At 44.3% G+C, this 27,921-nt stretch overlaps 1 protein-coding gene and 1 long non-coding RNA gene across 6 annotated transcripts in view; one reads left to right on the top strand and one right to left on the bottom strand.

Moving 5' to 3' along the window:
• Window positions 1–27,921, top strand: part of LOC119621439 (uncharacterized) — a 124,346-nt gene that overhangs the window by 11,512 nt on the left and 84,913 nt on the right. Inside the window, exon 4 of one of the 5 annotated variants that reach the window (XR_012090556.1) lies at window positions 23,717–23,881. The exons of 3 other annotated variants lie outside the window; for them this stretch is intronic. This is a non-coding gene — a long non-coding RNA (uncharacterized lncRNA). Of the gene's footprint in view, window positions 1–20,086; window positions 20,324–23,716; window positions 23,882–27,921 lie in introns of those variants that run through there. One more of the 5 variants, XR_012090559.1, reaches the window with a different exon arrangement.
• Window positions 37–20,428, bottom strand: EPCIP (exosomal polycystin 1 interacting protein). Its single transcript, XM_007964747.3, has 2 exons — window positions 20,323–20,428; window positions 37–864 (listed from the first exon to the last, which is right to left on the bottom strand). The coding sequence occupies exon 2, from the start codon at window positions 798–800 to the stop codon at window positions 141–143; it is 660 nt and encodes a 219-aa protein (XP_007962938.3). The 5' UTR covers window positions 801–864; window positions 20,323–20,428; the 3' UTR covers window positions 37–140.

Raw genomic sequence — 27,921 nt, 5'->3', positions numbered from 1 at the left:
TGGCTGTGTTGCAAATGGAGCCTGCAGAGAGAGGCACAGTTGTGGTTAGGGATACCCATCTCATGGCCTTATTTCCAGATTCCTTCTGCAAATTATCCATCATTTGCCAAAGTTCCAGGCAGCTGGACGCAGTTATTATGTTAGTAAATAAATGTGACAACATAGCTTTTGTGGCTTGGCATTGGGAAGGTTTTAAAATAAGAAAAGTCAGGAAAGTTGTTGGCAATGCTGGTAACGTTTTCAATACTATATGATTTTAAGGATGAGTCCCTGTTGAAAAGAGCCATATCTAAGAATGAGATATACATACATGGCTGCCAGCCTTTGTGTAACCACATGGGCTTCTCTCTGGAGTCACTGTCCCCAGCACTATGGATGAGTAGGCTCTGCTCTGGGAAGGGATGCTTGGCCTCCGTGTTGATGCGCAGCCTCTGCAGACCACAGATAGCCAGGTATTCAGTGGGGAGAGTGTTGGCGCTGCACAGGGAAAGCTTCAGGTCTTGGACCAGCGTGAAGTTCAGCAGGCGGCCCAGCGCAGATGTGTCGGTGAACCAGATGGTCAGATGGCCATTGTAGCTGGTTCGCCCCACCGCAAGGGGCAGGACGGTTTTACAGCTGCACATCAGGTTGGCCAAACTGTAGTCACAATCCCGGATGTCCGCAGAACAGCTGCAGTTCCGAATGGTGTTTTCCTTTGTGAAGATGAGCGTGCTGTTCTCCTGACCTTTGGTGAAGCAGTTAAGTGCAAAGACCCCCAGAGCGCTGATCAGAAGGAGACAGTGCCTGCGAGGTGGTGCCATGCTTGCCCAGCGTGGGCCAGCGTGTTTATCCCCCACCTTTGTGAACCAATTTGTTGGAACTCACCTGAAAGAAAACAGGCAGCTTTATCACAACCTTTCATTTGAAATACACAGTTTATGGAAAAGGAACCCCAGAAAAAAAACAAGTTGTAAACATTTCCTTCTCACTGTTCTAGTAACTGTTTCTTGAGCCTCAGGCAATACTTGCAGCCCAGGCACTGGGAAAGCTCTTTTCTCAGCACCTTATCCAGAGACAGCAGCCAAACCTTTGAGCTCTGTTCATCTGAGGTGTAAAACTCCCAGTGATGTCGGCTGACAGTGAGGCCAGCATGTCAACAACACAGCCAGAGCAATGCCAGAGCGGATGCCAGAGAGGAGACCTACCGCATCCTATCTACGGGCAGGGATTTGGAGTTGAGAGAGCACATTCTCCAAACATCCAATTACTAGTATCAAGTGCCCACAAACACCTGAACATGCACATGCTTTCCTCCCCCTCAATATCTGACTTCCTGGAATTCAGGAGACAAACACTTCTTTGTTGGATTCAGCTATCCAAGCACTACCTATTACACAACATAGCATGAATACCAATGAAGCATTTAGTTAATGGTAAGCTTTAATTTCTAAGTAGATAAACATGCCTTCCATCCCCACTGTATCAATCTGTTTGTAGGTCCATTCATCCTTTTCAGGGCCTCCTACCTAATGTACCTAAGTAACTGTGGTAATGGACAACAAAAAGACTAATCACCCACTGATTAATCACAATTATTTTGATTTAGCTACTCTTATGCCAGAAGAAATTTATGAACTGATCTTGTCAATTGCAGGGCTCCAAAACAAAACCATATATAGAACTTCTAAAAAATCTAAATAAGGTAGGGATGCATGGGTAATTTAAAGAGCAACACCAATGTCCAGTTTTGGGGGGAAAGCCCTACAGTGTCTGGCATATGACAGATGCAGGGTCCTCCTTTGTGGTGTGATTGGAATGAGATGGCAGAGCGTACCACATTTCAGTTTGGCGAAAGTAATCGCATTCCCCCAATGACTGAAGAGAGAAACCAAACAATACAATTCAGTCCGTCTCCATTTGCTGAGTTCCATGGGTGTGGTGGGATACTGGGCATGAGACCTCTGAGTGCGAGGGCCCGGAGCTACTGGCAGGGCCACTACACTAAGGGCCAGGGAGCAACAGATGGAAGGGTCAGTCTGAGGATCTCAACATGTGTCCAAAGAGTATGGTGACAGCAGGGAAGAGGCTAGGCAGACAAGCAGCAATTAGGGTGTAAGACGAGGCCACAGGGCAATTAGAAATCCAAAGGAATCAAAGCTAAAAATGTCAGGGATCAGGTAGACAGGAGGCAGAAGCCACAACCCCATGGCTGGAATGCCAGGAGGATAGAAGTAAGCTCTGCCACGTAAACTTGAACAGAGGGCAAGACATTGATTCACAGCAATTCTGACTGTATTCATGCATTTATCCATCCATCCATCCATCCCTCCCTCCCTCCCTCCCTCCCTCCCTCCCTTCCTTCCTTCCTTCCTTCCTTCCTTCCTTCCTTCCTTCCTTCCTTCCTTCCTTCAACTAATGCTTATTGGAAGATTACTAGGTGGCACGCCCTCTCCTAGCCATGAGGTTACAACTCAGAACAAGACAACCCAGGGCCCAGTCCTCATTGAACTTTTGTCCTAACGAAATTCCTTCTGCTTCCAATGGGCTGGGCATCAGAGCCCAAAGCCAGGCCAGTCCTGCATGTGAGGACGAAGAGGCTGTAGCAGTGGGGAAGAAGTGGGAGGAGGGGGCAAACACAGGAGTTGGGCAGGACCTAGCCTAGGCCATGTGCCAGGCCCTGGCTTAGGCCAAGCAGAAGAAACAAAGATACAAAAGACCTGGATCCTATCCTCCAGGATTTATCCCCAAAGGAAAAGACAAATAAGGCTGAACTGAGAAGCGCTGTACTGAACATACAGGCTGCTATGAGAACACAGCAGAGAGAGAGAGAGAGAGATTCGACGTGGGGGACTGAATAAGGCGCTTTATAGAGCTTTGTGTCTATTTTGAAGTTGGCACAGGATTTTCTTAAAGGATTTATTAATAGGTACATTTTGTCATGAAAGAAAGAGCTTTGAGAAACGTGGAGAACAAGAGTTCTCCCTGAACAAGAGGCTTAACAGTCTTAAGCAGTGTTAGAATGTGGGTGTGTCTACCCCGCTTAGTGAGCATGTGTTCTTGTTCTGGTCTTTGGGCTTCCTGATGTCCAGGAGGCAGGGACCATCCTGAGGTCCTGAGGAACGGTGAATAATTTATTAATTACAAGATAATTTTAGACAATCAGCTGTCCCAGATTCCACTGGAGGCCTCTGGGACTTCATGTCCCAGTAACCCTGTCATCCCAGAACCAGGAATGCCGTCAATACCGTTGGCCCACCCTGACCCTAGCCTTAAAAGGAAAGAGAGGGGAGAGGTCTATTCATCAGCCCAGACTTACTGAGAAAAGTGCCTACCTCCCTCTTTCACGTGCCGATCCTGTTCAGGGGCGGCCATGGAGGAGGAAAAGAGATCAGAAGAGAAAAGGATATTGGTTTGCTGGAACATGTGGGACAAGAAGTTCCCAGAAGAATTTGTGAGCAACTTCCCAACAGTAAGGCCCTGGCTGGACCTCAGGATGGTCCTTCCTGGATATCAGGAAGTCCCAATGCCAGAACAAGAACACATGCTTGGGGGGAAGGCTCACTAAGAGGGCACTGAGTGAGGCAAATACCCTGGTAACCCGTTTATGGGGGCCGCCACAGAGATGCCAGTTGGATATTTTCCTCCTTCAGTCTACCATGAGTTTCTTTTTTCTTTTTTGAGATGGAGTGTTGATCTGTTGCCCGGGCTGGAGTTCAGTGGTACAGTCTCAGCTCACTGCAAGCTCTGCCTCCTGGGTTCCAGCAATTGTCTTGTCTCAGTCTCCTAAGTAGCTGAGATTATAGGCATGCACCACCATACCCGACTAATTTTTGTATTTATAGTAAAAATGGGGTTTTGCCATGTTGGCCAGGCTGGTCTTGAACTCCTGACCTCAGGGTGATCCACCCGCCTCGGCCTCCCAAAGTGCTGGGATTATAGGCATGAGCCACTGTACTTGGCTGTACCGTTCAAGGTTCTCTTTCACTGGGGTAAACACCTTGAGAGAACAGTTTTTGGGCTTTATATTCTCAGTTTCCCACACAGTGCCTAGCACATAGCAAGGACTCAACAAATTTCATTGAATGAATGAAAAAACATAGTTTACCAAATGACAGTGTACTCAAACTCTTTTAACTGCTAGCTATAGAAATCCAATTAAGACTGACTTGAGTAAAAAAAAAAAAAAAAAAGAAACTGCTCACTTATTTGAAAAATTAAGGAAGGATTTCAGGCATGGCTTGATCCAGTTACTCAAAAAAGGTTATCAGAAATGTCTTTCCATCTTTCAGTTATTCTTTCTCATTTGTGGGCTTTATTCCCAGACAAGATTACTCCTGCTGGGGACAAGATGGTCACTAGTAGATCCAGGTTTACTTTCTATCAGCTGAGCAACCTCTCAAGAAAACAAACAAACAAACAAAAAACCCAAAAAACTCTTTTTAAATAGCACCAGGCTGCTGGGTGTGGTGGCTCATACCTGTAACCCCAGCACTTTGGGAGGCCAAGGTAGGAGGATTGTGGGAAGCCAGGAGTTCAAGACCAGCCCAGCCAACAACATGAGACATAATCTCTACAAATAAAATAAATTAGTTGGACATGATGGTGCGCACCTATAGTCCCAGCTACTCGGGAGGCTGAAGCACAAGGATCACTTGAGTCTGAGAATTCGGTGTTGTTTAAGCCACCCTGTTGTGGTATCTGTTATGGCAGCACAGGCAGAAATAGGGACACAAGTGCAGGTTCAGGGCAAGGTGTGCGAGCACACTCAGTCCCTGGCCTCGGCGTCTCTCTGGATAGCTTCTTGCCTAGGGTGACTGACAGAGGGAGGGATGATATGAAAAGGCACCTGTTCTTCTCACGACCTAACCCCAATTCTTACTCCACGGGTTCATGACAGCCAATTCTGCTGGAGACTGTGTCTTAAACCTTCCTCCCCTAGTTTCCCTCAAGTACCCCTCGTGAGCTGTGATTTCACTGGGCTTTGAAATCTTAGGCCATTTGAGGCTGCAGTGAGCTATGATCGTATCACTACACACTCCAGCCTAGATGACAGAACAAGACCCCCTCTCTAATAAATAAATAAATATGGCTGGGCGCAGTGGCTCAGGCCTGTAATCCCAGAAATTTGGAAGGCCAAGACAGGCAGATCGCTTGAGCTCAGGAGTTCGAGACCAGCCTGGCCAACATGGCGAAACCCTGTCTCTACCAAAAATACAAAAATTAGCCAGGCAGGGTGGCATGTGCCTGTAATCTCAGCAACAGGGAGGCTGAGGCAGGAGAATCGCTTGAACCTGGGAGGCAGAGGTTGCAGTGAGCAGAAATTGTGCCACTGCACTCCAGCCTGGGTAACAGAGTGAGACTTTGCAACCAAATAATAATAATAATAATAAATAACCAAATAAGTAAATAAATAAATATTAGGAGGCAAAAATACACTGGTCTCCTGAGTCGTACGCTCAGCTCAGGACCCAGCGAATGGGATCAGCCGCACTGCAAACAGTGGACTGAGAAGGTAGGAGGATGGTTCTGCAAAGGGAAATCAGGAGGCACTATTAGAAAAGGGCCAGGTAGGCAGTCAGAAAAGTGGGTGCCCACAAGACCGTGGGATGAGCATGGGTGAGCATTGCAACTCTACTCCTCTCAGTCTCAGCAAACACCAAAGCACCACTTAGATAAAATGAACTCTAAGAGTGCAGATGTATGTCTGACTTTGTGGGATATATTCAGAATTTCAAATTGGTTCCTTTGCTGGAAGGCCCCTCGTTTTTACCTCCCAAGAATCTTCAAGGATTTTTGCAGGGACACACGTTGGGGACTGCATTTGTGAGTGATAGCCCTGCTTACCTCTCCAAGTCCTGCCTTCACAGTGTGTTCCTTGGGGTGCCCAGGCCCCGGCTTTCTTGTGATTTTAACCTCAGAGCCATAACTCAGATCTATACTTGAGACTGCTTCTTGCCGGGGCATCTCCTCAGCTTCTGACTCGAGCCTTTCACAGTTTCTTCTCTTGAGTCTTTCCCCTAAGTGCATTTCCACTTTAAAAATAAAAATCACCGCCAGGTGTGGTGGTTCACACCTGTCATCTTGGCACTTTGGTAGGCTGAGGGAGGCAGATCATTTGAGGTCAGGAGTTCAAGACTGGCCTGGCCAACATGGGGAAACGCTATCTCTACTAAAAATACAAAAATTAGTCAGGTGTGGTGGTGCACACCTATGATCCCAGCTACTCAGGAGGCTGAGGCATGAGAATCCCTTGAACCCAGGAGGTGGAGGTTGCCGTGAGCCGAGATCGCACCATTACACTCCAGCCTGGGCTACAGAGTGAGTGAGACTCTATCTCAAATAATAAAATAAAATAAAAACCACTTTTGATTTCAAATTAAACTCACTTCCAAATTACGTTTTCAAATTGCTTTTGATTTTTAATTGCTGTAAGAATTTGAAGAATATCACTTGATTTTTCCACAATTAGTTATTTGTCTTTTGTGTTAGGACTATAGCACTCAGAACATCATTATTTATGACATTTCAGATCTGTTTTGGGCAATTGCTCCAAATGCTATCCTCCCACTGACATAATATCTCCTTACTAGTAATATCTTCTTATAAACAGAACTAGTCGAGTTTGAAACATTCCTTTTGAAGCCAAGTATAAACATTATCTAAATGTTGGGTGTAATCCTAGATTGAGAAGGAATCTGTGTGGAATTTGTTTTGAAGTAACTGATGTCTGTATCTCCTCAATTCAGAACCCTTTGCCTTTATGCAGCTAGTTGCTAGTATTGTTCTTGAGATTTCTTCAGCTGCAATACAAAAATAATACTCAAACTGACTCTGATAGTAGCTCTAGTTTTTAAACCTGTCCGGTGATTTAAAGGCTCAAATATTTAACAATCATGCACATAGGCTGGGTGCAGTGGCTCACGCCTGTAATCCCAGCACTTTGGGAGGCTGAGGCCGGTGGATCACGAGGTCAGGAGTTTGAGACCAGCCTGACCAACATGGTGAAACCCCATCTCTACTAAAAATACAAAAATTAGCTGGACATGGTGGCATGTGCTTTTAATCCCAGCTACTCAGGAGGCTGAGGCAGGAGAATCACTTGAACCCGGGAGGCAGAGGTTGCTTTGAGCCGAGATTGCTCCATTGCACTCCAGAGCAAGACTCGGCCTCAAAAAAAAAAGTCATGCACAGTTTTTAGCACCTTGACTGAAAAATTTGGATGCACAGACATCCCCCGAGTTTTTGTCATGGCTGCATCAAGCTACTTATTGTGTCTTACAACCTAGGTATGTCAGAGACTTCTAGTCCCCATGAATGCCATTTTCGCCTCTTCTTCCTTGGCACATCGTTGGACTTTATTTCTGAGCTTCTGGTAGTGAAGTGGTGCCATGTGATTGAGTTCTGGCCTATGGAATATGGTAGAAGATTCCACAAAGGAACCGGCAGCCCTAGAAGATGGCAGAACTGTAGACAAAAGGTTGAATCCCTGAATGATTGTATGGAAGAGAGCACACCCCTCTACCCCCTTAATGGCATTAGTCTGTGATGTAAGGGAGGAGCAGATCTCAATTGCTCTAAGCCACTGATGTCTTGAAGTTTGTCAAAGCAGCTAGCCTACCCTGTTAGCTGGGTACAATACAGCAGGTGCTAATATTGCTTTGCTACTTATGATTTTTACATCCTCTTTTCTCAAAAGAAAATGAGAAATCAACATTTAGAGGACATTTATTGGATGCCAGGCAAATGGCCTAAGTCATGGGGAGGCAAAAATGAAGACGATATCATCCATGCCCTCAAGGGACTTGAAGTTTGCCCAGAGAACTTGGGATGTACTCTGGGAACAAACAACTGGGCAACTAATTATGAGACAACATGATTGGTAGTTCTTAAAGATGCAGATGGAGGCCAGGCACAGTGGCTGACGCCTGTAATCCCAGCACTTTGGGAAGCCAAAGTGGGCAGATCATCTGAGGTCAGGAGTTTGAGACCAGCTTAGCCAACATGGTAAAACCCTGTCTCTACTAAAAATATAAAAAATTATGGCCGGGCGCGGTGGCTCAAGCCTGTAATCCCAGCACTTTGGGAGGCCGAGACGGGCGGATCACAAGGTCAGGAGATCAAGACCATCCTGGCTAACATGGTGAAACCCCATCTCTACTAAAAAATACAAAATACTAGCTGGGCGAGGTAGTGGGCGCCTGTAGTCCCAGCTACTCGGGAGGCTGAGGCAGGAGAACGGCGTGAACCCAGGAGGCGGAGCTTGCAGTGAGCTGAGATCTGGCCACTGCACTCCAGCCTGGGCGACAGAGCAAGACTCCGTCTCAAAAAAAAAAAAAAAAAAAAAAAAAAAAAAAAAAAAAAATTAGCTGGGCGTGGTTGTGGGCACCTGTAATCCCAGCTACTCAGGAAGCTGAGGCAGCAGACTCACTCACTTGAACCTGGGAGGCAGAGGTTGCAGTGAGCGGAGATTGCGCCATTGCACTCCAGCTTGGGCAACAAGAGTGAAACTCATCTCAAAAGAAAAAAAGAAAAAAAAAGATGCAGATGGAGTGGTGGTAAGGAAGAAATGGAAAGACTCCCAAAGGATGTGCTCTTTGGGCCAGGCGGAGAAGAGGTTCGGGTTAGGAAAGGTGAGGCAGTGCAGATACAAGAGTCATTGGCGCAGATGTCAGAATGACTGAAGTCCTTAGTATGTTTAGAGCAGGTATAAGACATCTGGGGGTCCATGAGGCTGGGGAGGTAGGCAGGAGGACAGGGTTAGACAGGACTTTGCTGATCAAGCTAAGGGGTTTGGACTTTATGCTGGCAGTTACTTGGTCTCCAAACTCTTCTGATCATCACCCCATCAACAAATAATTTTAAAACTGTCCCCAATTGATGTATCTGTTAATTTAGGAATTAATTAATACAGGCTATTCACATATTACCATGCTTACATATCATCTGTATTATCAACAATACACAAACAGTAGCATTTTTAAAAATTTGAGATGAAAAATAAATAAAAATGAAAGTTTGAATATTTTCAGCTCTACCCCATTAGCTTGGCTTGCAAACCTCCTGTGATGTAAACTCCCTTTTTGGAGCCTACTGCAAGAGACAAAAAATGAGATGGTAAAGGTCTGAAGCAGGAGACATCTGCTTAGATCTTGTTTAAGGAAGGTAACCTAGGCTGCCAGGGAGAGATCAAATCTGGGGAGAAGACGCTAGAGTCAGGACAGTGAGTTCAAAATATTTTTCTTTTATATTTTCTTCAATGATTTCCATCTATCCAATTGTTGACTCCTTATAACTCCAGGCTCTTTGGATAAATCTATTTCAATATCTGGAATCCTCAAGGAGATGGAGAGGACCAAGAATGTAGGATTGAGAAGGTGGGGATGAGGAGGAAGCTGTCTTCCTCCTATGACGATGCAGTCAGGACACCTGCTAGAACTCCCGGGAGGGAACCAGTGGTACAGGGAGCAGGAGAGCCCGGTGGGCAGCACAGAAAAGCATTCGTCTCGCTCTGTCTCCCAGACTGAAGTGCAGTGGCACGATCTTGGCTCACTGCAACCTCCCACTCCTGGGTTCAAGCAATTCTCCTGCCTCAGCCTCCCGTCGTTGTCTCATTCTTAGCATCCCAACACAGTTTGCCTGGGAACGCCACTCCCTGAGACATCCACTGTGAGCCCTGACAGCCACGAGAAAAACATAGCTCATTTTCTCAGAATTAGGAGCCTCTGGGTGGCTTCATCAGACTGGCAGCAAGCCTAGCTGCTAGTGAGGGTTAGTTATGGCAAGCTATGGAGTGGGTGGAGTAGCTCTCCAATCCCCAGTTCCCCTTGATGTGCCTTCCTCTTAATTCCTTGATCATCCATTCTTTCCAGGAGCCAGTGCTAAAAACCCGCTCACAGATTGGGATCTGATACCAGTTGGTTAGGCCTTAATCAGAATTTAAACCAGCACATTCTTTCCCAAGGGTATTTACACTGTAAGCCGTATGGCTACCTTGTTCCTTATTAAAGAGATAGCAAGGATCAAATAGAAAGTATGGGAGGAGTGTGGGGTGGAGACTCCACGCTAGGGCTCCAGAAACAAGTGGTCACCTGTTCTCAGGTCCAGTGCCCACTTGTCCAGGGTTGTGCAACCCCTCTTCCCATTTAGGTCAAGGAGGGGTGTTGGCTATTCTGTTATGTTGATGAGATGCCCACATAAGCACTGTGTGAGGGCTTTAGATGTAGGACCTTGAAATGCTCTTGGAAAAAGGGATTTTAGCATTTTTCTTTTCTTTGGCTTTGTTCCACAAATGCACTGCAGGAGGCAGGTTAGAGATAAACACTATGTAAGATGATATTTGAAAAGGGAATTACATCTTTGTTGTTTAATATTTCAAAGCTTATGAAGTTGAAAGCTAATTTGGGTCCCTCCCCAATGTTTTCTTACTGTGGTACGTGTTGTCTTTTATTTCTTCTTCACATTCCACAACAGCACATCCTCATCCTTGGTACGAACTACTGAGTTTTCACAGGCCCTTACAAGGATCTAATGCTGAAGTCACCGTTCTGTGTAGTCTCTGTGGGTGAAGATCATTTCCCTTTCATTGTGGTTTACGCAGTTCATTGTGAGGGGCAGGAAATGAGTTCCCAGTAATTCCGATGTGATCAGAATCTCTTTTGGTTTATATAGTAGGATCTAAACTATATGCTATCATCTGATATATTTGCTCATCTAGAAAAAGATGAAGTAAATTCATGTCTCCGTAAGTTGGAATTATGCAGGCAAAATTAGCTTCAAGTATGCAATTTGGGTTTTGAGAGGACACACTTTAAAATATTTTTGTGACTGTTCATGTTGAACTCACTAGTATATAGTTGGATCAGTCAGATAACCTGTCTGAGTCTTATTTCTCTTGACATGGCACAGGATAATAATCCAACCACACAGGTTACAAAAGCAAAGTAGATGCATGTGATTATATATATATATGAATAGTACTATATTATTTATTTATTGTGTTTAGAGATGGGGTCTCACTATGTTGTCTAGGCTGGTCTTAAACTCCCAGGCTTAAGTGATTCTCCTACCTTGGCCTCCCAAGGTGCTAGGATTATAGGCGTGAGTCACCGCACCCAGTCTGAATAGTTCTATAGTATTATGTACATTGTAGTACTAATAAGTACTCGTAGGTATACTACAATATACATAGTACTATTCATAGACAATGATATTTTGTAATATCGGAGTCATAGTGATAACAAATGTATTACCATGCTCTGTGAGGGCATCCCAAAAGCCACCCCAAAGAAATCTGAAGTAACTGGTTCATTTAATGCATTACTTGTATCAAACATTTGACTAGAGAGAGAACAAGCACAGCATAAAACAAAAATGTCTCTTTGCATGATTTTTCCTGTAACCAATCAAATCAGATTTACAAATGTCCTCCTGTAAATGCTGAGGACTGTGAGGTCCTGAAATTATTAGTGAGCTAGTCTGGAAAATAGAAATTAATTATCCGATTCCCATTTCTACTAATTTAAATGTGTGTAAAATGTTTAAAGGAACAGCAGGAATGTGGGCTGTGATCAAAACATTTTATTTCTGATCTCCTACTGTGCCTAATGGATATTACAGTAGGTCAAATAATGGTCCCTAAAGGTGCCTGTGTCCTAATCCCTGGGCCCTGTGAATGCTTTACCTTACGTGGCCATAAGTCCTCTACAGACATGATTAAATTAAGGAACTTGAGATAAGGGGATGATCCTGGATTATCTGGGCGAGCCCAATGTAATCAACAGGGTCTGTATAAGAAGAAGGCAATATGACAACTGAGATTGGAGTGATGTGGCTACAAGCCAAGGAATGCCAGCAGACTCTAGGAGCTGAAAGAGGCAAGGAACAGATTTTCCCTTGGAGTCTCCAGAAAGAACCAGGCCTACTGACACCCTAACAATAGCCTGGTCAGACTGGTTTTTAACTTCTGACCTCCAGAAGTGTAAAAGAATATAGATATGTTGTTTTAAGCCACTAAATTTGTAGATTTTTTTTCTTTTTTTTGAGATGGAGTCTCGCTCTGTCACCCAGGCTGGAGTGTGGAGTGCAATGGCATGATCTTGGCTCACTGCAAACTTTGTATCCCATGTTTAAGCGATTCTCCTGCCTCAGCCTCCTGAATAGCTGGGATTACAGGTGTGTGCCACCATACCAGCCTAAATTTTGTATTTTTAGTAGAGATGGGGTTTTACCATGTTGGCCAGGCTGGTCTCAAACTCCTGACCTCAAGTGATCTGCCTGCCTTGGCCTCTGAAAGTGGTGGGATTACAGGTGTAAGCCATTGTGCCTGGCCAATTTGTAGAAATTTGTTATAGCAGCAATAGGAAATGCATACAGAGATGATGAGGAAACCAAACCACCACATCAAACCACCCTTGTGGACCAAAGCAGCCCTTCTGTATTCACAGCCCTGCAGTGTTTGCTAATTACATTATGTGGTTTATTCCTCTCATTAGCCTAGATCATAAGCTCTCAGGCTAACTATTCTCCTGAAATACCAAACTCAATGCTCCCATAGAATAGTCACACCATGTTGGATCCTGCCAAGCCCAAATGGATACATCTGGATATGTCTTATGAGTTGAGGAGGAACCATCTTCAGGTAGTTAATTGCATACGTGGAATTGTTGAAGAAGAAAGAAGAACGAAGAGGATATGGGAGGGTCCAGGGCAGTGAAGAACAGAGGGAGGGGACAGTAGCATTTGTGTCTTTACAGCCCACACATATGCCTGAGGCTGAGTCTGGTCAGGTAGCAAGCAAAGGCTGCAAGAAGTGCTTTTGAGAATTCTGAGATGTGAGGTACAAGTGGCCCCCTGTCCAGGCAAGAAAGGGTGACATTGAGTGATGGATAGAAGCATTTTCTCCACTTCTGTACTGAGTACAGCTCAGCTGTAGCACAGTGAGGAATGAGGGACAGGTGGTACCATTTGACCCTTTCTCGAGAACAGATTGGGGCCACCCCGATGTTGCTCCCTGGTCATCAAGCAACAGGGAGCCCCATGGCCAAGGCAAGGGACAGTCAGCATCCAGTGGGGGCTGGGGACAGGAGCAGATGAAAGGACCATTGTGAGCATAGGCAAGACCCCTGGGGACTCAAAGGAGCACCTGGAGAAAATTCTATTTTGTAGACATAGTGGTGGGAGGAGGCAAGGACCTGTATCAGGTAGGTGGGAGCATGAACCAGCAGAATACAAGCTATTCGTGTTCACTTAACTTCATCTGTGCCTGGTGAAGCCAGGAGCTCTTCAGGTATCAGCTGGATTACTGGTTTGAGATTAAATTGATTGAATCATAGAAATAGACTAAAGTGCTCAGGAGCTTAGAAGCTGAGTAAGAACTCCTGAAAAGCAGATATTTTATTTGGAAAGCACTGAGCTCACCTGGGTGTTAATTTCACCCACTAATTTGCTGCCTGGATACAGGGCTTCCTTGTTGGTTTACTGTGGGGTTTTATTAGTCCGTTTTCATGCTGCTGATAAAGACATACCCAAGCCTGGGCAACTTACAAAAGAAAGAGATTTAATGAACTCACAGTCCCACATGGCTGGGGAGGTCTCACAATCATGGTGGAAAGTGAGTCATGTCTCACATGGTGGCAAACGAGAAAAGTGAGAGCCAAGTGAAAGGGGTTTCCCCTTATCAAACCATCAGATCTCGCGAGATGAATTCACTGTCACAAGAACAGTATTGGGGAAACCACCCCCCATGATTCAATAATCTCCCACTGGGTCACCCCACAACACGAGGGAATGATGAGAGCTACAGTTCATGATGAAATTTGGGTGGGGACACAGCCAAACCATATCACGGGCCAGGTTTCTGATGCTTTCTTGCTGATCGAAGTTTCCCCAGACCTTAGCACAGGGCTGGGCACACAGGGGCACACCACGACTGTTTATATTATCCAAATGAGTCCCTACGTTGGCTAAGCCAATGAGGTATGTTATTGGTCCTTGATTCCCTATTATGCGTTTTTTTTTTTTTTTCGGTGAGGGCAATGGAGTTTTGCTCTTCTTGCCCAGGCTGGAGGGCAATGGCTCGATCTTGGCTCACCACAACCTCCGCCTCCCGGGTTCAAGCGATTCTCCCACCTCAGCCTCCTGAATAGCTGGGATTACAGGCATGCGCCACCACACCCGGCTAATTTTTAGTAGAGATGGAGTTCCTCCATATCAGTCAGGACCTCAGGTGATCCACCTGCCTCAGCCTCCTAAAGTGCTGGGATTACAGGCATGAGCCACCTTGCCCAGCCCCTCTTTTGCCTTTTACCTCCTAGGATTGTCAAGTGTTATCAAATCAGCAAGCAACATTCATCTTCTTCTTCAGCGACTTTCATTATATGGCCTAGCCATGGCAGAGAAACCAGAATGAGTTTCTGTGTATGGTTGACAGGGTGGGAATTTGAGCTTACTCTCCTATGGCCTAGCTGTGCATCATCCTTGAAAGCCACTGAATGACATCTGGCAAAATCCCAGGAGGCACCTCCAACCTCCTGTGACTTTACCAAAGGGCCTAGTCTAGGTTCCCGGTTGCCTTACAACTTCCCTTGAATCTGATGAGGATGAAGGGTAAAATACACTTGGCTAGAATGGAGACCGTGAGTCCCAAGTCAGGCCTCCAATCACTGCCCTTCCATCTTATGCCACACACCCTCCGAGGGGCGAAGGAAAACATCAGTACAGTTAGTATATTTTGGTCTCACAGACATTTGTGAGCATCACAAAGCCATTCCCCTAATTGCTCTTGGTTAAGCGATTACAACAGCCCTTGCTGCAAAACTCCCCCACGACCCAACCTTTCAGAGTCCAGTCTTGTAAAGCTAACTCAGGGAGAGCTGAGCTGAAATTACTGGGCCAGTATTATGTGAGTGTGAGGTTGCCAAGGAAAATGAGTCAGACACTAATCCCTTTGCTAGGAGATGAGGAAAAAAAAAAAAAATGGCTGGCAGACCTTTACTATTTTAATTACCTGCTTCCAGAACAATAAAAGGGAATTCAGATCTTCCACTTACAGTTGTGCCTTCTTATATTCCCATAAAGTACCTGCACTATTTCCTTAAGATGTAAGCCGTGGACTTTTCTTCCTTTCAACTGTGTTCAAGCTATAGTTCCGACCATTCGAGTTTGGATAAAAATAAGAATTAAAATTTCCTTTGCTGGTTTTGGTTACAAATATTGGAACCAATGAACATTTAAACCTTGTTTCCTTCTTGAAAGATTTTTCAGAGTTTTAAAATGCCTCCTGGGAATGATGACTAAAGGTAATGTGGGATCCTGGATGGGATCCTGGGGCAAGAAAAAGGACAATGGGCAAAATCTAAGGACATCTGAATAATGTTTGGACTTTATTTTATAATAATAGTGTGTCAATACTGGTTCATTAATTGTGACAAACGTACCATGCTAATGTAAGATGTTAACTCTATGAGAACTCTCCATTAGCTTCACGATTTTTCTATAAACCTAAAACTATTGCAAAATAAGAATTTTATTTAAAAAGAGTGAATCCTGATCTCATTGATTACTCTTTGAAGATTAGTTTTGTGACAGCAGCAGAGCTCCAGTAGATAATCTGGCGTCACGATTTGGGCTAAACTGAGTGCCCATGAAATAGTGTCTAGGCACAACTCCAAATGAATTATTCAGACCTCCTGGCCACAGAGAAGATTCTTTTCTTTCTTTCTTTCTTTTTTTTTTTTTTTAATGACCCAGAGACTGGGCATTTCGGAGATGCAAATGCGAAGTAATCCTTTTATGGGAAGTGGATCAAAACTGAGAAAGGAGATACACCAAGGCATGTTGTGGCGACAAGCCTCGAGGAGTACGTGTGTGTGTGTGTGTGTGTGTGTGAGAGATGTCTCACTGGGCTTTCATTGTTCTTTCTTTCTTTTCCTTCCTTCCTTCCTTCCTTCCTTCCTTCCTTCCTTCCTTCCTTCCTTCCTTCCTTCCTTCCTTCCTTCCTTCCTCCTTCCCTCCCTCCCTCCCTCCCTTTCTCCCTCTCTCTCTTTTTCTTTCCTTCTTTTTTGACAGAGTCTTGCTCTGTCGCCCAGGCTGGAGTGCAGTGGTGCGATCGATTGCAAGCTCACTGCAAGTTCTGCCTCCCGGGTTCACACCATTCTCCTGCCTCAGCCTCGCGAGTAGCTGGGACTACAGACACCCACCACCACGCCCGGCTAATTTTGTGTATTTTTAGTAGAGACAGGGTTTCACCGTGTTAGCCAGGATGGTCTCCATCTCCTGACCTTGTGGTCCCCCCGCCTTGGCCTCCCAAAGTGCTGGGATTACAGGCGTGAGCCACCGTGCCCGGCTTTTCTTTCTTTCTTCTTTCCCTCCCTCCCTCCTTCCCTCCCTCTTTCTCTCTTTCCTTCCTTCCTTCCTTCTCCCTTCCCTCCCCTCCCCTCCCTCCCTCCATCCCTCCCTCCTTCCTTCCTTCCTTTCTCTCTCTCTCTGTCTGTCTTTCCTCTCTTCCTTTCTCTCTCTCTTTCTTTCCTTTTTGGAGACAAGGTCTTGCTCCCTCACCCAGGCTGGAGTGCAGTAGCTCACTGTCACCTTGAACTCCTGGGCTCAAGCAAACCTCCCAACCTCAGCCTCCTGAATAGCTAGGACTATGGGTGCGTACCACTGGCTAATGTTTTTAATTTTTTGTACAGACACGGTCTCACTGTAGTGCTCAGGCTGATCTACAACTTCTGGCCACAAGAGATCTTCCCACCTCCCAAAGTGTGGGGATTACAGGCGTGAGCACACCTGCCTTACACCTTACACCGCGCCTGCCCGCGTTGTGTTTTCTTATTCTCCAATCTGGACCCTGTTCCCCTCATGCTGCTTATGCCGCCCTCTGTATTTGGGATGATTTCTCTTTCTTATCTACTAAGAAACCACCTTCATCTCTCATACTGTCTTCAAATCTCTCCTCTTTCATGACATTTTATTAGGCTGGGGGAATAGGTGACAGTTCTTGTTTGACTCAAACTTACTTTTCCTAGAGTGCAGCATCAGTCTATTGTAAGATAAATTAAAAAAAAAAAAAAAAAAAAAGGTTTTTCAAGCCAATCTGTTATCACACAGAGCCTAGTACCTAGTTGTGTTAGATTTTTAAGCCACTCCCCAAAACCAGACTTTTGCTGTGATCATTCTATTGCAACCATTCTCTTCAGGTTCCCAGTGAATCCCACCACCCCCATACTAAATCCAGTGATTAATTTCCTGGTCTCATTTTGTTTGACTTCCCAGCAGCATCTGACTTGGTTGCTTCCTCCCTTCTTTTTGAGTGAATAACTTTCTGTTCCTCCATGATGTCACCTTCCCCTGGTTTTCTGTCTCCTCCAATGGCCACTCCTTCTCAGTCTTTTGGTTGGCATCTGATCTTCTTACCTGTTACTGTTGCATGTCCGCAGCTCAGTGCATGGCTGTCTTCTGTATGTGTGTCCACTCTTTTGGTGCCTGCATGCTGTCCTGTGAAGTTCAGTACCACCTAGATGCTGATGGTGAACTGAGATATGTCTCTGCCTCCTGACCGCATCGTGTTCACATGTCCCACATTGTATCTGATAGCTCTTTCTGAATGTCTAATAGACATCTCCAACTTAACATGCCAAACACACGGCTCCTGATCCCCAAGGAAGTTCAGACTCCTATGAGAAATGTTATTGTATCTATAACTCACCATTCCTCAGCCCCATGTTCCCAAGGCTAAGCTAGATAAATATAGCAAATTGTCATTGATAAAGAGGCAATATACTTTAAAATATAAAATGTGATACATGTATGTTGTATGTTGAAAATGGAATGATATCAGGAACTATCCATATTTTTATTCACTAATAGTAAGATCTAATGAGTGTTTCTTTTGTGCCAGGTACTAAGTGTTTCACACATTTTATGTTATTTAATCCTTTCTGTAATCCTACAGGTAGATATTATGGCCCCAATTTTTTTTTTTTTTTTTTTTTTTTTTGAGACAGAGTCTCGGTCTGTCACCCAGGCTGGAGTGCAGCGGCACTCTCTCAGCTCACTGCAACCTCTGCATCCCAGAGTCAAACGATTCTCCTGCCTCAACCTCCCGAGTAGTTGGCATTATAGGTGGTGTACCACCACGCCCAGCTAATTTTTGTATTTTTAGTAGAGACTGGGTTTCACCATTTTGGCCAGGCTGGTCTCGAACTCCTGATCTTAAGTGATCCACGCACCTCAGCCTCTCAAAGTGCTGGTGTTACAAGCATGAGCCACTGCATATGGTCCCATTTTCATATCAGGAAATGATACACAGGGAGGTTAAATAACTTGTCCAAGGTCACAGAACTAGTTAATAATGGCTAAAATTTGAACCCAGACAGCCAACTATATTCTGAAGAGTCATGGTGGAAATTACAGTGCTATATCCCACCCCAGGGTCTTGGGTCTATTCAAGGGAGATTCCATGCATTGTATTCTATTACTAGATGCTGCGGCATTTAACCTAGATGTGTATAGAACCCTCATGCTAAATGCTATGATGTGGTGTCCTCATGAATGGATTAATGCTGTTATTGAGGAGTAGGTTGGTCACCATGAGAATAGGTTTCAAATGAAAGGATGAATTTGACCCGTTTCCTCTCTGTCTCTCTTATGTGTGTGCACATGCTCTCTTGCCCTTCCACCTTCCACCATGGGATGAAACAGCAAGAATGCCCTTGCCAGATGCAGGCCCCTTGACCTTGGAATCCCTAGTCTCCAGAATCATAAGAAAGAAATCTGTTCTTAAGTTCATAATCAGAATAGAGGACAATATGAGCAGAGTGCTGCTTCTGCTAACATAGGTATGGAATGTGGGACAAAGAATTCTCAGAGAGTGAGCCACTGGGAAGTCCTAACTAGAATATGTGGCTACTGTACCTTTCTACTTGACACAGTCCTTGAGAGAGTGAATTAGGCAATGAGTGCAAATCCTTCAGGCTTTTCCCTTGAGTGACTTGGTAGACACTCAGTTCATTGCATCACCAGGGTTCACATCCACAGCTTTGCACAGCTACCCCTTGGTCCCATGCCCACAGAACTGTGAGGCCTGCCTGTTCTTCCCACTGGGGCCTGTTGACCTACTAGCTCCCACAGACACAGACACAAGCCACTGGGCACTGAATTTTAAAAGCTGATAATGTAGCAGCTTTAAGCAGTGAAAAATATTAGTGTGGAAAAGAAAGCTGAGAAATCCAAGTCAGCTCTTGAAAAGCACTCATATCCATAAATACTTTATTGAAACTGTTATTTTCAGAAAATGCCCAATTTCTGTCTGAAAAAAAAGTAATGAAAAGTCTTTTTTTTTTCTTCCAAACATATTGCATTATTTAGTCTAAAAAAAAGGAAAAAACTTCTCAAGGATGGCTCTTTTTGGTAAAAAAATTTTCAAACAAATGAGATCTTTTCTTTTTGGTATTTTTTAAGGATGGGTTTTTTATAAATATTATGCACAATGTTTTTGAAACGTTTCCTGTCCTCAATATACACCAACATACTTTGTGCTAAAAACTTTCCAGAAATATTTTTATTAAACAAAGAAATATATGCAAGACTGTATATGTTCTACTCATTTTGAGATATAACATTCCCCTCCTCATCTTGCCTTTTGCTACATTATTTATCATGCTTTTTCACTTTTGAATAAAAGACCAATTTTTTTAAAAACACGAACTATCCAATCCAAATGTTAACGCTCATCTTAACTTTCTTTTCTTTCTTTGTTTTCTAATCAGCAAACTCTATAAAGCCTGGTGTGTAAATAGGCAGTAAATATAATACTATTAAAAGATAAAACAGAGCAAAGAAACAATATCAGCCGATGTTTTGGGAGTTCCCACTTTTCTTTGTTTGCGATCACAAAAAGGAAAAGAGATATCAGATCTGATATATCTCTTTTCCTTAATTGTTATTTAGCACTGAAGACTAGTGAAAAGTCTAGCCAGATGTTTTAAAATAGAGACAAGATTTCAAGGAGCTTTCTGTTATATTAGCCTTAAATGAGTTTATCTTTTTAGGGTTTAAATGAGAAGACCATTTCATTATTTGCTTAATACACTGAAAATCTTTCATTTTCAAGGCAGGATCTCAGTAAAGAGGAATTCATATGCCTGGAAGCCTAAAGTAGTGTTTCACAGTGAAAGCCACTCATACGTGTACATTATGTTCAGGAAATGCAAATGCAACAAGAAGGTGACCCTGATAATGGTTCTTCCAACCGTCACAATTCCTGCCATGCAGCAGAAATTCTGAAGCTCTTAAAAACTGTCAGACTAGGCATGCTTTTTAAAAAAGAGGAACAGAGAAATTACTTACATCTCAGAGTTCCATCGTGAGGCCTTGCCTCTCCACTCCACAGACCTCTGCCTGGCCACGGATCCTTCACCCTGGCTTGACAGCTGGTTTAATCTGCAAGCCAGGGTGGAATGCGTGGTCTTGCACTTGCTGTTCTTTTCCGTCTTCAGAGGGCCAGCGGCCTGGTCATTTCCATGGCAACCAGGAGGAAGCGGCTGGCCTACCAGTCTCATTAGCTACACGCAGGAGAGAACCTGCCTTGGTGACTTCTGGCCACTCTTTTGGGTTTCTAAACTGGGAAGTTTCTAGAAGAAACTGAGAAGACTGTTGCTGTAGGCTGATCCAAAGGATTGACACAAATGGAAGAAATTCTACTTTAGCAGGAAATTGAATGGATTAAATGTAGAGTACGGAGACTCCTTGATACTTTTACTTTCATGATTTATTCCACCTTTTTTGGTCTGATGAATTGTTACTTACGGTAAATGCCTGCATTACTGTAAAAAGTGTCCCATCGTGGTTGTTCTAAAGGAAAAAAAAAACTCATTTGAACTCCAAAGATAGACATTATTCTCTCTCTCTTTTTTTTTAAGTTCATTTAAAAAAAATAAAATGAGAAGCCACAAAACCAATAAATAGGTAAAAATTATTCTATGTACATTAACTGATGTCTTAGTCCTTGTAGGCTTCTACAAAAAAATACCATTAGTTGGGTAACTTACAAACAACACATTTATTTCTGTAGGCTGGGAAGACCAAGATCAAGGCAGATTTGTTTTCCGGTGAGGGTCTACTTCCTGGTTCATAGATGGTACCTTCTAGCTGAGTCCTTAAATGGTGGAAGGGAGACAACTGTGGTTTTTCAGCTTCTTACAAGGGCACTAATCCCATTTATAAGGGCTCCACCCTCATGACCTAATCACATTCCAACATCTCCACCTCCTATGCTATCACATTGAGGATTAGGTTTCAATATATGTATTTTAAGGGAAGATAAATACCTGGGCCTTAACAACTGATGAGGTCTCACTAAATACGGGAAAAAAAGATAAGGTAGGGGACCCCAGTCTCCAGGCCACAGACTGGTACCAGTCCACGCTACAGCAGGAGGTGAGCAGTGGGTGAGCAAGAGAAGCAGCTTCATCTGTATTTACACCGCTCCCTATCACTCACATTACCACCTGAGCTCCACCTCCTGTCAGATCAGCAGTGGCATTAGATTCTCATAGGAGCAAATTGAGAATGCTATTCTATTGTGAACCATTATGAACTGCACATGCAAGGGATCTAGGTTGCATGCTCCGTCTGAGAATCTAATGCCTGATGATCTGATACTGTCTCCCATCACCCCCAGATGGGACAGTCTAGTTGCAAGAAAACAAGCTCAGGGCTCCCACTGATTCTACATTATGGTGAATGGTATAAGTATTTCATTATATATTATAATGCAATAATAATACAAAGTGCACAATAAATGTAACGCACTTGAATCATCCCCAAACCATCTCCTACCCCTGCCTGTCTGTGGAAAAATTATCTTCCATGAAACCGGTCTCTGGTGCCAAGAAGGTTGGGGACTGCTGAGATAAAGAAAATTCTTGCTAATTAAAAGCATTTAAGAGACTGGAGCAATTGATTTGTAATTACCCAGATACAGATTCTCCAATATGTTAAAGAAGAGAGCACCTCAGTAGGGATATTCATTCATTCATTTATTATTCATCTAGTGAATCCTTACCATACACATGCACTATGCCAGCAGATTTAAGGGGCACAGAGATCAATGTCATGGTTCTTGTCTTTAGGGAAGTTATACTATAGAAGGGGCAATTATATCAGTTGTATCTGGGAAATGTTTGAAGGGAGGTATAGACACAATGCAGGGGAGTCTCAGTGAAGGTCAGCCTTTGCCAGGGAGACTGGTGAAGTCCTTGTGGAGAGGTAGTTTTGGATCTAGGCCTTAAAGGATGGCTGGGATCTGTGTGGTCAGTTGTGGGGGAAAGGACAACAATCCCTAATGGAGTGATTCTTTGATGAATTGCAGATCCAAGCTGATGGATAAATCCTTCCTCCTTTCTGTACCCAGAGAGCCTGACACAAATGGCTTCTCGGGTGGCCCACAGGATAAAGGAACTCAAGTAACTAAGAAAATTGCTGGAGCAAAGGTTTGGAGGTGGAAGAGTCCCAGGCCTATTCAGCCATTTGGAAAGCCAGTGAATCACAGCCAGGATAAAGGGAATTGAGAATAGAGGCTGCTATTGTTTAGTGATCAGTTTCAGCAAAGCACATGTATAAATTCTACCATGTGAGAACAGCAAAGTGGATCTTGGATCAAACCTTGAGTCTGTTACCTTCTTGTACATTATTTAAACTTTATGAGCCTCAGTTTCCTTATCTATAAAGTGGGTACAATAATACTTTGTTGAAAGGTAGAACTGAGGAAAAAATGAGATAATATATGTGCACTGGATGCCTGAAGATGAGGGAGGGAAAGGCTGGCCAATGATACACTGAGTGCCCCAACTTTCCAGAGCAACTGTGGCTAATCCAATGGTTTGGCGTACTCAACCTCTGTTTCTACATCTTTCTCTCTTGCCTGCCTCTACTGTAGAGACTGGAAATCTCTATAATTCAACACACCAGAGTCTCTTGAAGCTGAGGTTTCAGATGGGATTTAAGTTTTATTATTTATACTTGACTCAGAACGAAGTCATGTGGAGAGAGGACCCTGAGACTTTGGGAATGAATTAAGTGAGGAGAGAGAGGAGAGTACTGGGAATCTCTTGCTGGCCAGGGTCTCAGCATATATGGCACGGTCTGTGGTGGGGGTGGCCTTCTGACTGAGTTGTGGACTGGTTGTGGCCCATGTGGCATGGCTCAAGAGCTGAGAACTGTGGCACTAACTTCCTGTTGGAGAATGTGGCCTCTTAATTCAGCAACTTCCTGATGGTGGATCAGGTAGTAGCTCCCATGATGGTCAATTTCTATGATGACTTTCAGAGTTCAGTCTAGAATCCATTTCTTCAGTCCTTCCAATGACTCAAGGAAGTATCTGCACATCTGAAGAAATTCCTGGTTGGTCTAAACCAGCTGGAGTAGACTCTGTTGCCTGTAACCAAGAACCCTGCATTATATACTAGTGCTTTCATTCTGGCCAATACAAGGTGACAGAGTTTGGATATGTGTCCCCGCCCAAATATCATGTTGAATTGTAATCCCCAATGTTGGAGGTCGGGCCTGATGGGAGGTGATCGGATCATATGGGTGGATTTCTCTTGAATGCTTGATACTGTCCTCACGATAGTGAGTTCTCATGAGATCTGGTTGTTTAAAAGTGTGTGGCACTTCCCCACACCTATTCCTGCTTCCCCCATGGGACACACCTGCTCCCCATTCACCTTCTCCACAATTGTAGGTTTCCTGAGGCCTCTTCAGAAGCCAAGCAGATGCTGCTGTGCTTCCTGTTCAGCCCACAGAACCATGAGACAATTCAACCTCTTGTCTTCATAAATTATCTGGCCTCAGGCATTTCTTTATAGCAAGGTGAGAATGGCCTTGCTATAAAGAAGCCACTTACAAGGTAAGTGGGAGTTTGCTGGTATTGTCTCTTCTACTCCTTTATTTTAATAACTAAGATAAGCAGCATAAGGTATTTAGTGTAAACCACGCACAAAGAAGGCAGCCAGAAATGGTAGCTATTATATTGATTACTCCTTGTCACTTTCTCTATTTATGACCCAGATACCTTCCAGGACCTCTTGCTTAGTGGGGTTCCTGGCTGAAGGCAAAGAGTGTGAAGAGCCAGGTACTTCCCTGGAAACTTGAAGGCCAAACTCGCAGCTGCCGATGGAATGTGGCTCCGTCTCTGTATATGGCATGTTAAACATTTACCCCAGGTTTTATATCTCCTTGTCTTTTTAAAGCGTTTACTTCCACTGGCTCTTTGTGTTAACTGGGTCACATAGTTTAAGTTGATTTAGCAGCAATGAGTATTGGGAAGGTTAATAAAACCACACCTCAGACTGCCTGTTTTGTTCAGCTGTGGAGCCAACGGGTGGCGGACAAGTGTTTGTTCACGATGAGATGGAATTCTAGCTTTGTCCTTGACCAATTTGTTTTCTTTCTTCCTTTTATTTTTATCATAAAAGCAATGCAAGTTTCTGATAGCACATTCAGATAATATCCAATGTATTAAACAAAAGTGAAAACCCACACCCTCCTCTACAACTGATCTTCCAGAAATAACGTCTGGTGTAAGTCTGCAGTGAAGCAAATAGTGCTTGATTGTTCACTAACATGTGTTCCTTAAAATCTTTTACCTTGGGCCTGGCATGGTAGCTCATGTCTGTAATCCCAGCACTTTGGGAGGCTGAGATGGGAGGAGCACTTGAAGACAGGAGTTTGAGACCAGCCTGAGCAACATAGTGAGACACTGTTTCTGCAAAAAATAAAAAACTAGCCAGGTGTAGAGGTGCCCACCTATAGTCCCAGCTACTCAGGAGGCTGAGGTGGGAGGATCTCTTGAGCCCAGGAGGTCGAGGCTGCAGTGAGCCAAGATTGCACCATTGCACTCCAGCCTGGGCGACAGAGCAAGACCCTGTCTCTGAAAAAGAAAAAAAAAAAAATCTGTTACCACAAGACTTCAAATTCCACTGTTTCTGACACCCTCTCTTCATGGATTCTCATCTGGAGTCTCTACCACCCCCTACTTAACTGCCTCCAAATCACTACCAGTGTCTTCTATTACTGTTTCTTCCATCCGGGGCAGCTTCAGGAGTCATCTCAGGCTCTCTCGTTCCTTCTCAACTTCCCTTCCCCTTCCTTCTTTGGTAACTTCAACATCTGTATTCTCAGCTCGCTGCAGGATGTCAGCACCCATGTCCTCACCTCACGGCCTTGCTGGGCCCCAGAGCTTGTGCAGGGCTCTGCGTGTGTTCCTTCTCCCTGCTCCATCCTCACAGTGTCTCTAGATATCAGGGCCTCTGGCCTTACCTCTTCCATCCACCCTCGGCTCTCCCTGCCCTGCTGCATCCACACTGCCCTGACCCCTACCAGGGTGACCCCTACCTATGACCTTTGCCCTCTGCAAATCCACTCTGGGTCCTCTCATGGTCTGCTTCCTCAGCATCCACTCTAGGGTGCAGACACTCATGGAGAAAATGCAGAGAACTAAGAATTCCTAATGCTTGGTTTCCTGAGAACCCCTGATGTGATCCCAAAAGTCTTCCTGGCAGTTCTGGCCCAGTGGCTGTGATAACTCTTCTCCACTTGTATCACATACTCACTCCTGTCACGGCATCCCCAGCCTCGTGAGACGGCCTTGCGTCTAAGAGGAGCCAGGAATCGTACCGGGGCTTTCTCACCATCCTGCTCACACCCATATACTTCTTAGAACATGAACTTCTTGAATCAGACACCTCGTAAGCGCTGCCTCAGCTCCTTTCAGCCACACCTGTCTTTGATTCCAGCCGCCACTGTAGTGACAATTCTGCCATAAGCCTGACCAGCAGTATGTAGAACTAACTTCAAGCACCTCTCACTTCCTATCCGAAGCCTTCTCTGTCATCTCTGCAGCCTGGGACAGACGCTACAAACACTCCTTAGTAGTCTCATGAATGCAACCTGAAGTTCCAGGGAGTTAATGCCTCCATGGAGTGACCCTCTGACCAATGCGGGATTCGAGCTGATGGATAAATGCCTCCTCCTTTCTCAACCCAGAAAGACAGTCTTGAGATGCGTGCCTTGTGGCTTCTCAGTGGTTCACAGAATTAAGCAATAATCTACCTTGGGCTGCCTCTCACCGCTTTCCTCTCCCTCACTCTTGCTTCTAGGCATCGCAGTTCCCAATACAGTGTTTGCATATATGTATACATATATGCTTTTCTGATGTTCTACTCTCTGGGGAAATCAGGCTAAGCCACATTCTTTCTTCTTTCCAGATTCTGAAATACATTCTTCTACCTGTGAGCTAAAAGCAGCCCTTCCCAACTCCTGCGTTTCTTCTCTAGTGATGGCCTCACCTCTTCCAATAAGTAGAATTTTGATCTTGATAGTTTTAAGAAATGTATCCTCAGAGCTTTGAAAATCCCTCTTTTCAGAGTACCCCTCGTATGGAATTACCTGCATCCGGAAGAATACCTGAAGCATCAAAGTGATATCTTCAGTCCCTTAGATGGTTTTTAAAGAACTAAAGTAGTCATCATACATCATCTTAGTGGCGACATTACCTATGCACTTATCTGAATTTACAAAGCAGCAGAGTCCCTCTCACTCCACGATAGTTACAGCGTGTACGATTAGCAGAGAATAACAAAGGCATGATATGATACAGATGTTGGGCAGCTAACTAGGCACGCTTTCCAAATAAGTGACTCACTCTTGTGCGGCAGTTTCTCAGCGGATGTGATTCCAGTGTGTGCCTTGGCAAAATTTAAAAATTACAACATGGTTTGGACCGTAGAGGTCGATGACAAATGGTAAGAACCATAGATATTAAAGCATAAATGTCAGGAATCTCTTGTACTTTCTATCTCTTAATCCCTGCTGTTGGCTCTTTGGACTTCAGATGTGTATGGCCTCCTCATTCTGAAATGCATAAACTGTCACTTGACTCTAGAGTGCCACTTAGCTGTCATTTCACTGTTGCATAGATCTATTGGAACTTCACTCTCCAAGTCCTCTCACAACTTGCTTGGCCTTACTGTACTTTTCTTATTTGTGGTACCTATTAGCCAACCTTTCCTTGGTCCTCCACTGTCATCCATGAATCTATAACTTTCCTGGTGCTTATATTATTTTACTGGTCACATCCTCTCTCTCTCTCTGTCTCTTTCTCTCCTTTGGGCTCTTCTTTCTCTCTCTCTTTCTTTTTTTTTTTTTTTGTATGGAATCTCCTTCTGTCGCTCAGGCTGGAGTGCAGTGGCACCATCTCAGCTCACTGCAACCTCTGCTTCTTGGATTCAAGCGATTCTCCTGCCTCAGCCTCCTGAGTAGCTGGGATTACAGGCAAGCACGACCACAGCCAGCTAATTTTTGTATTTTTAGTATAGACAGGTTTTTGCCATGTTGGCCAGGCTGGTCTTGAACTCCTGACCTCAAGTGATCCACCTGCCTCGGCCTCCCAAAGTGCTGGGATTACAGGCGTCAGCCATGGCACCTGACCTATTTTTCCTTTTTTTGAGCAGCCCTTAAAGTATTGTCCTTAACCCTGCTCTTCTTCATGAGTTCTAGTCACTTGTTTCAGTTATATGACGATCACCCCCGCTTGGAGAATAAACTCAACACAGATGATTAGAAATAAGAGGGCTGTCTTATTGACACTCATTGGTAATCTATCCTCAGTTTGGATGCTTCCAGAGATGGAAGGCTTGCCTCCTTACACAGCAGCTTTTTTTTTTTTTTTTTTTTTCATTTTTGGAGAGCTCTATTATGTAAAATAATTTCTTATGTATGGCTGAATCTACCTTCTGGGAATTTTGAGACATTGGCTGTTTTACCACCCTTAAGAGTAACACTCTTCTCGCCTCTTCTTTCTGATAACCCTTAGCAGATAACCCTTGCTCTTTTGGCTCCTATGAAGCTTTTCTGAGTCCCAAACTCTCTTAGACCAAAAATCTCAGA

Source organism: Chlorocebus sabaeus, chromosome 2 (genome assembly GCF_047675955.1).
Source record: "Chlorocebus sabaeus isolate Y175 chromosome 2, mChlSab1.0.hap1, whole genome shotgun sequence".
NCBI classification, from domain to species: domain Eukaryota; kingdom Metazoa; phylum Chordata; class Mammalia; order Primates; family Cercopithecidae; genus Chlorocebus; species Chlorocebus sabaeus.
Note: the sequence above shows the minus strand (reverse complement) of the source record. Positions and strands in the feature narration are given on the sequence as shown.